Source organism: Leuciscus leuciscus (assembly GCF_965113295.1).
Source record: "Leuciscus leuciscus genome assembly, chromosome: 22".
In the NCBI taxonomy this organism is placed as follows: Eukaryota; Metazoa; Chordata; class Actinopteri; order Cypriniformes; family Leuciscidae; genus Leuciscus; species Leuciscus leuciscus.
Window position 1 is genome coordinate 9,674,462 of NC_138746.1, and position 9,825 is coordinate 9,684,286.

At 38.5% G+C, this 9,825-nt stretch overlaps 1 protein-coding gene across 1 annotated transcript; it reads left to right on the plus strand.

The window, feature by feature from the left end:
• Positions 1–563: 563 nt before the first annotated feature.
• Positions 564–6,525, plus strand: lrit3b (leucine-rich repeat, immunoglobulin-like and transmembrane domains 3b; the record flags this gene model as incomplete). The annotated part of the gene is given in 6 exon segments (XM_082154366.1): positions 564–1,123; positions 1,744–2,198; positions 2,720–3,025; positions 3,912–3,974; positions 6,077–6,405; positions 6,409–6,525. Coding segments are annotated over 6 exon segments (1,395 nt in total). The 5' UTR covers positions 564–998.
• Positions 6,526–9,825: the final 3,300 nt, after the last annotated feature.

A 9,825-nucleotide genomic window follows, 5' to 3' on the forward strand; every position in this document is an offset into this window, starting at 1 on the left:
TATGAGTGGAGCGGAGCAACAGAGACCTACCCAGCTCCGCTCAAAACGTTCTGTAATCACGCCTCCGCAGTTCCACTACATGTTTATCTATTTCCCATTCCGCTCTTGAATATCAAGAGAAACCCAACTATGAGCTGTTCTGTAAATAATTGTGTTCTTTTTTCTTTTTCTTTTTGTGTTAGGCAAGGCTTGGGGTATTTAGAAGCAATTATCACTTGCCCATGTGTTCAACAAATCAACGCCCCCTATAGGTGAACCATTGGAATTGTGAAATATGCCAATGTTAAATGACAACAAAGCCTTAGGTGTGTTCGACTTGAAGCGGCGCTGTGCAGACAGACATCAAAGTACCGTGTGAGCGATTCGAAAGCATACAGACCCATCTGGGCTCTAATCGTTCTCGCTGTACTTTTATGTCATACACCGATCTGTCTGCGGCTGCGCAGCACTGCTTCAAGTAGAACACACCTCTTGTTTTCTAAAATCCTGTGACTTGGCGAATTTGAAACAAGCTCCGAACCAATGATCTGAAACAAAAATGTGCAAATGTTTTGAGGCTTTATTAACTATTGTTTTCAAAAGTGGCCATCACAGCTAGGCTACAGGCCAAATTATACGATTCCATTTGCGAGAGAAAACACTATTATTCAAAATGGAACAGTAGTTGCAACACTATTGGAATTTTGTGTAGGCTATATCCAATTTGCTAGCAAACATTTTATCGGTCATACTGCACTATATTTCTAATATGTCCATTAGAAAACACATAATTTAAATTTAATTCAATGCATCTTCCATTTTATATATTATTATTGTAAAGCATGTTTCTCTTTACTTCACTGACTATAGGTGTTGATCTGCTCCAGAGTAATCTGAACTAATCCTTTTAGACTTTGTCTTAATCTACAACGGCGTTTGGGAATGTCACACTCCTGCTCGGACTCCTGCCCTTTCCAGGGACAGTAGTGTATGCGATCCTTTATGTGTCTCTTAGAGCAATGCATCCAGTCATATATGCAGGCCTCACTCTGTGCTTAGCGTTGGTGGTCTGTGCACAGAGTCCATCATGCCCGTCTCTGTGCACCTGTGTGCTCCATGATCGCAGCAACTCCAAAGGACTCAGGTACAGTCAAATAGTTTTTTCTGTAATCTTTTTGCCTGGTCAAGTCTTTGATCCTGAATTCTTCCATCCACACGCTCTCTCCTTCACTCTGTTGTTGTCTTGTTACAGGTTTCTTGCAATGTGCCAGTAATGTAATCTAGGGGAGACAGGTGTATTCATAATTGTAGAGGGAATATGTGTAGTAGGCTATACACTGTCAGAAAAAATACATCGAAAAATAGATAATGTCTTGACAGAAAATTACTTGTACATTTCCTGTTAAGTTTTAAGACATTTCCTTCAACACTAAAATAGAGCAAAATGCACAATACTATAAACACCCAAACATTTTTTTAAAGACTTTATAAATAAAGGCCAATTTATCTTATATTGCGATATTATAAATTGGCCTGGCTAATGCTGTAACCATACTATAGCATTATAAAATGCAAATTTTTAGTGTTGGGATGCTGAGTATGAACAGGTTGTTGCTGCAGTCCCCACAACAAAGGATAAACAGATTTGAATCCCCACAACGTAGGAAATATTTTGACCACACACACATAGGCCTATATATACATATATTAACTGTAATGTATATTATTAAACTATTTATATATTTTGTTTTGTGTTTTTCTTAGAACTGTGCTCTGTAAGAACCCAGCCTTGACTGCCATTCCAATTGATTTGCCATGTGATACTGTCAAATTTCGCCTAGAGCGCACCTCTGTTTCCAGGATCTTTAGAGGCGCTTTCTCTGCCATGCCAGAACTGCTTTATTTGTGGCTTACATACAACTCCATTACCGTTCTGCATCCAAGGAGTTTTACAAACCTGTCTTCCCTTCATGAGTTACGATTGGACGGGAACCTTCTGTCCACCTTCCCCTGGGAGGGACTCAGAGATGTGCCCCGCCTCCGAACACTTGGACTTCACAATAACCGCCTGGCACGAATCCCACCCCTGGCTGCGCGTTACCTTGGCAATGTGACTTATCTGGACCTCTCGAGCAACAGGCTAAGCACCCTGCCCAATGATCTGACTGCTCTCTGGCCGCTCAGTGACGCCACTCAAAGCCAGCGCTCAGTGGTTCTAGGTGAAACATAAAGATCATTTGTTAATCTGTAGGGTCATAACTAAAATGAAGAATACCATTGCACGTTACTGATGATAACTAAATCTACGTCAGTGATCTGCATATGGTACTAGGGACAATATAGGGTACCAAGTTTCAAGTTTGTCTACTACTGTATAAATAGCTTTTTTTTTTGGCACATAATAATCCTGTAACACACCTTGATTGGCCCTCATACAACTATGCTAGACAAACTGTTCCACACACACATCGACACTGCCAAAGTCAGTGAAACCAAATTAAGTCATGAATGTCTTATGTTAATGAAATATTTACCCAACCTGAGTGGTGTAGCCTACACAGACACATATGTGATGATATCTAAGTGCGATCTGAGAGTTTTCAGCCTTTTGATGGCTCATGCTGTTCCTCTAGTGGAAACTAAAGCCCTTTCTGGAGAGAACAGTTTATGTAGTGCATACCTCTGAAGACTCAGTGTGTCATCACGTCACCCTCTCTCATCCATTTCATTCCTCTCACAGGTCTTCAGGACAACCCCTGGGTGTGTGACTGTAGGCTTTCCACCTTGCTTGATATTAGTAAAGCCCCAGAATCCTCTCTGGTCCTGTTGGATCAGTTCCTGACCTGTAGTGAACCGCCAGATCTCGCTGGAGTTCCCTTTCAGAGTGTGGAGCTCACTCGCTGCCGCAGGCCCTACGCGGTGACCTCTGCCACAAAGATCACAGCTTTACTGGGTAGCAATGTTCTACTTCGCTGCGATGCAACAGGACACCCGGCTCCAACAATTATGTGGATAAAATCTGCCAGACCCAACCTTTATAACCAAGGTATCTTCTTGTACACTCATGTGGCATTATCATAATAAGTGTTGTAATTGTTGACTAACAATAAAACGTAAAAAAAAAAAAAAAATTATTCTAATAAAGCTGAAATAAATAAAAATCAAAATATTAGATGAATGAACAAAAATGAGAAATGTTTCCATTGGCAACAACTGAAATAACATAAGATTAAGTTGAAGCTAAGTTAAGCTAATTAGAAATATATATTTAAAAAAATAATAAAAATGACAAAAGCACATAACAAAATTACTACAATTAAAATATAAAAAATAAAAGTTAATCTGAAATACTAATAAGTACTATAATAGTATATAAATAAATAATAATAAAATAACAGTTGTGTCTCTTTCTCTAGTAGCTTATGTATCTTTCTTGTTTTATTTTTACTTTTATAAAATCTTTTTTTTAAGTTTTAGAATTAAACAATATAAAACCGAAAAGTTAGGACTTAAAATGAACAAATTTGTGAAAATGAAATTCAATACATTCTGAAATTTGGTAATTTTTCAGTCGAACTTTTCACTTAGATTGTTATGGTGATTAAATATAAATCTAATGGAAAATTTGGTAACACATTACAATAAGGTTTGATTAGTTAACATGAAATAACAATGACTAATACTTCTACAGCATTTTTTAATCTTAGTTAATCTCAGCATTTATTAATAAGTCAGATCAAAAGTTGTATCTGTTAACATGAACCTTTTGTTTAAAAGATGCTGTAAATATATTGCTAGTTCATGTTAGTTAATGCATTACCTTATGTTAACAAATGAGGCCTTAATGTAAAAATTAGAATGTTAAATTAGTGAATTACTGTAATTTAGTTGGTGATCTCAGAGTTTTGAACTATATTCTCCTTTATTTTAAGCTTGTTGTAAGCAGATGCAAAGCAGCATTGACTCCAGAAGATTGCCCAGAAAACTTTCTGGCTGTAAGTTACCTTTAGAACTTTGTCACACTTAATGGTGCAGTAAGCGATTTCTGAGAAACGCTGTTGAAAGTGGATAAGACCGAGTGCCACAACACACTTGTCAGTCAGCAGTAGGGGGCGTGTTCACTCATGATGGGTCAAGAGAGAGAGTGAGCAAGAGGGAGATTTGAAGAAAGACTGTATAGGAGATGGCTGAGAGAGTAGGGCTGAACGATATTCTGTTTTAACATCGACATCGCGATGTGCGCATGAGCGATAGTCACATCGCTGGAACATGCGATGTGAAGGGTAGTAGCACCCATGGTGTTTTAAAAGAACGGTAGCACACAGTAAACACGAGTTTGTTGAATGGCTTGTTGCTGCGGTGACATTTGCACGTTCCGCGTTCCTGCACAGTGATTGGTTCGCTGTGCCGCTGCTCACCGCTCACAGCCAACATTCACTGGCAATCCTATTGCTAAAAATGGGCGACGAAGAGGATCCGCCGCAAAAAAAAAGATGATTTCGTACCAAAAAAAAGTCAAAATCTATTTCGGCTACAAAAAGGTGGATGTTGACTAAAAAGAGTTAGGCCTACTTTGCCTGGCGTGTTATAAAGTTGTGGATGGTTGTCTTTTTTAAAAAGTCTTTTGTCTTTTATTTTTCGTGTTCGCATTTATGAGGAAAAAACAATGTTACGTGACAGTTCTCCATTACGGACGCGAGCGCTCTGAAAGCGGCACTAAAAGACTGCTTTAAAACTTTCACAGAGACCTCAAACAGAAAGCACAAAGCCTTTCTTTAAAACGAATTTCGTTTTGTATTAATTGTATCTTAATTTTAATCAGTGTTTCATTATCCAATTTCCTGGATTTAATAAATAAAAAGTAAATATAGCAGACAATAAATAATCACGACACGGAGGCGCCAGCGACTGAACAGGTGGAGCAAGGTAGCTTATATATCTATCTAAATATATCTATTATCTACAGAAATCTCTACTTTTAAACATAACCATTCAAAACAAAATAAAACTGTATGAAATGTGCATTTCTCTCCGGCGTGTTCACTAACGTTACCGCGAAGATCGCGAGTCAGAATCATCAGTATCGAGAGAGAATACGATTTTTTTTACTAATTTTGAGGAATTATAGCCTAATGAACAAACGCCGCCACGTTGGATTGCGTAGAACGTTCACCGAATTCTTACAGAAATATGTTCTAATTTTGGAATAAAATAGCCAATTAAGTTACCTTTTTGTCACTTGTAATGAAGCTTGATTATTAGTTAAATTATTAATATCATGGAATGGTAATTATTGACTTTAGCCTGGATTGATGGCTCGCAATATCGCAATATATATCGTTGGGAAAAAAATATCGCAATGTATTTTTTTTTTCAATATCATGCAGCCCTATGAGAGACATAACAAAAGAGAAAAGGTCAGAGGAATACCACTGGAAAAAGAAGGGTTATGATCATGCAAGAGCTTTTGGACCAGTATTAATATTAGAAAAGCTTTCTAGCGCTGGAGAGACCTAAGCGGGAAGGCCTGAAAATGGATGCCGAGGTTGTGTTGTTTCTGCTCCATACGTGAGTAACTGGTTTTGCTATGTTTCTCAGAACCAAGATATGCTGTTGTTGTTATGTTATATCTATGGTAAGAGGACAGTTGCTGCAGGCGACTAGCAACAAACTCTTGCTTGTACATACTTTTGTGTACTGTATGTTCATTTTTTGTCCTTTTCTTTTGTTCGCCCTCTTCGCTTTATTTTGCTTCTCTTCTGCTATGATAAAGAGACAGACATCCACTTTTGCATTGCATGTTAGTGCATTTTGGGGGCAGAGCAATGAAGAGTGGGGTGTGTTTGTTTGGGTTGATTTCAAATATCAACAGTGTGTCTCATAAATTGCTTACTAGACCTTTAAAATGATTAACTGTTTAGCTGTGCACTTGGTTTTTAAATCTTTGTGTTTAAATATTTCCCTTCAAAGCACATTGGTGCAAATGTTTTACCAATTTATCAGCTTGTAAACTGTCATGTAATTGAGTGTTATCTTAATTCACATGATTTAATGTCTGATCATATGATCACTTCACTTTTATACTCATTGCCTGCAGATGTACACGAGTCTCCACGTGTGGGAATCCGTTGGTCGGCGGTCAGTCTTAATGGAATATCCTATAGAGATGCAGGGGAGTACCGATGCAGAGCACAAAACATGGCAGGGATATCAGAGGCCATTGTCAGTCTGAATGTGGTTGGGATAATGGCGGAATATGCAAACTCCAAAAACTCTGGTCAACAGCAAACAATTGCAAAATCAGACTATTCACAGAGGAAACCCAAACAGAAATCCAAGGCAATACCTTCTTTGTTACCTCGAAACATGACTGGAAAGCCCTCCCTTCCAAAGAGAGTCATAAAAATCCCCAAAGCCAGCAGAGACTAAATGAAAAGGGACAGGACAGCTGTACAGAACCTGCCACAGAAACACTTTTTGATTGCTTCTGAAAATCCACTTCACAAAAGACAAACACCTCATGTCTCCATGTCAATTCTCACCTGACACATTTAAATGTGTACTTTCAGGAAGTTTCAGTTTTCATATGAATCAGCATATCCTTCTATATTTCAATGGAAGGTTACATTTATGTATTACACAGCCATGACCACCAGATGGCAGCTCTAAACTAAAGACACTTCACAGCAAAAGCAGTTTGTTTATTTAAAGTAAATGTACACTTACAAATGAATTGAAATTGTTCTTTTAAAAAGCATGTTAATATGATGTTCCCTCACATGAAACTGTCAGTAGCCTAATAAAAAGTCACATTCTAACTGAAGAATCTATCTGGTGAATAGTATTACTGGTTTATAAGGCTGTACATCAAGAATTGATACATACAATGAAGTACAGACATTGAAGGCTATATAAAATATCTCTTCTGTAATGTATGGTTTGTTAGATCTAAGCACTTAAGTTAGTAGTTGTCGATAAAAATTTTGAGCCAGTATCTGTGTGCAACAAAGAGTTCAGGTGAAAATTTTGCTGACAATTTCTTCTAAAATTACTTTTATATTAAAGACAAGAGTGATGAAATTCTGTGAGATTATTAATCTTAATATCTGTAAAAGCTTCCTGTATTTCTTAGATCATTGATACTCCCAGATAAAGATGTCACAGCACTATTGTTTCTACTCATTTTATATTATATCTCACAGACTGATAATAACAAATGATTTATGATTATAAGATTATGATACGTTAATGAACAGTCTTTCATATCATTGCCCTGCTATAAATGTACAAGATATGAAGCCTAGCACAAGTTCTGCCAGGAAGACTCAATCGTTCTCGTCACTTATTACCTTCTCATCTATCCAATCATATCTTAATAGCCCAGTATAAAAGGGTGGTACTTACTCATGTGTGATGCTGTCACTTCAACCACCTCCATCCTCCCCAACCACCACTAAGACGGGACCTTTCCTCCATCCCCCCCAACACCACCATGTTGGGTCCTCCCCTCCATCCTCCCAACACCTCCAGACGGGCTCTCCCCTCCATCCTGAAGACGCCAGGATGTCCTCTTCCTCCTTCCACCCCACCACCACCAGATAGCCCCCTTCCTTACTTCGCAGGGGGTGGGCTGCGCCCCTGCCTTCGTCTTCAGGCAGGATATGCAGATTCCGTACCCTCGGAATGCGAGTTACGGACGGGGCCTACGCCAAAGAATTTGATTGTTTGCTGAGCTCTTAAATAAATGTTCATTGTCACAGTATTAATTCTCCCGAGTCTTTCTGGTAGAACTGGTTTAATCAGATATCCACCTAAAAACCACTATATTTATGGTGAGAAAGTTTGTGGATTTATTAAGAGTTTTACCTGAGCAGTCACCAAGCACTACAAGTCTACAATGCAGAGATTGCAATACAGTAGTTCGTTTTTGTGATGGTTTTATAGAAACTCCCACTAAATAGTTCCATCTAGCTTAAATTACCAAAGCATAATTGTCCAAATATTCACTATTTGAATGTAACATTGAAGCAGATCCAATGAAGACATGCATTGAGTCATTCCAGTTTAGGGTCGTTTATACGACACTGTCTCCAACTAAAAATGGAAAACTTTTTATGCATTTTGGCCGTTCATTTACTCGCCTACGGCATTTTGGGGGTCTGAAAACGCTATGTTTTGAAAATGGGTTTCAAAGTGCAAGTGTTTGAAAACGATACAGTTATTGTCTCTGTGTAAACTACAAAAACGCAAATTTGTGAAAACAGTGAGGTCTCCTTATTTGCTGTTACCACGCCCCTTTGTTTAGTTCTTGCCTAGTGTTCATTTGCTTGATTGTGTTCACCTAATCCTCATGTGTGGCTCCCTTTTAATTGTGCTCCCTCATGTCATTGTGGGTTTGTTGTGAGCCTTGTGATGTGGTCCTGTTTGCTTGCCTGTGTCTGCAGTTAATAATTGTGCGTGTTAACCCCCCCGGCCTCAAGAGGCGTGCTAGAGTCTGACGCTAGCGGCTGTTGGTGTAGGGAGAAACAAAGCTTTTCAAAGCTACGAATCAATTGAGCCAATTGCAAACATTCATAAAAACACCTTTTACAAACCTATTGCAAATGTTTTATTGAAAGTAAAATCTATCAAATGCTTTTAACTGTCATCTAATACCATTAAATATTAAGTGTCTGTATAAAATGTGTTCTTTTATAAATTTTCAGGGCTGGTTTTTGTTTGTTCCTTGGATTGCTCAGCTAAACAGACCAATAAGATATACTATTAACGACTATTATTCCTTTTCATTAAACTAATGTATAATTAAAATGTCTACAAATGTATAAAACTAATCAGAGACAGAGCCCGTCTACAGAGAGCCTGGCCACTCCCTATTAAGTCCTATTGTACCGAATTTTGGTTGTAGTTCCACCAGAGTTCCACTGGGGGCGATCGCTCATGAGTGGAAAATGAATGGGAGTCTATGGAGCTAGACGGCTAAATTGGTCTCTTTCACCAGATTGCCGTTGAGAAATCTTAGATTTGATTGTAGGTTTTGCAAGTTCAACATGGGTTATAGGTCGAAAGTTGAATGAACGAGTTATGTCTTTTCGATTTTGTACAGGTTGAGTTGATGTTGCCCTTAACAAGCTAGCATTCTGCTAATGAACGCTGATTGGTCAATGAAGGACTGATTACGACCAGAGATACCGCTTGATGGCATCGTGGCATCCGAAGCGGGACCAGAAACAAACAAAACAAAAACTCTTCTAGCACGTGTATTTACCTGTGTCAGCTGTGTTGTCGATGAGAGAAAAGAAAGTGCAGAGCACGAAAGCACCAAAGTGACTGAAGGATTGCCATAGTATCTCTGGTCGTACGTCAATGTATGACGTCATTGACATTTTAAAAGACTTTTTAAAGCAAATAAGTGACTCTAAAAAATCTAACACCAAGCAATGTGTAATTTCTTTGCATCTCCTTTCGAACACAACATTCAAATTACTAGACAAAAAATTATATCCTGAGAAAAGTGGATTTTGAGGGGTATAGCACCATAGACCTCCATTCATTCTGCACTCGTCCTGTTTGTGCCCTCATATGGAACCAGAGTGGAACTGCAACCAGTTCAGAAGCCAGAAGTTTACTGAGAGTGGAACTTCTCCCCTTATTAGACATTTCTCTGTCAGAGATCAGGTAAAGCCTTAGACACTTGTTCAATGGTTCGCCGCTGGATTCAATGGTTCATAGAGATTGTCACCCCCCAGCGGTAAGCCTTTGAAATTTCAATAAGTTTCAAAACAGTTATGACGTGACAAAGCCAACTCCACTGAAACTCCAAAACTACAAAAGGTTTGTAAAGTGTAA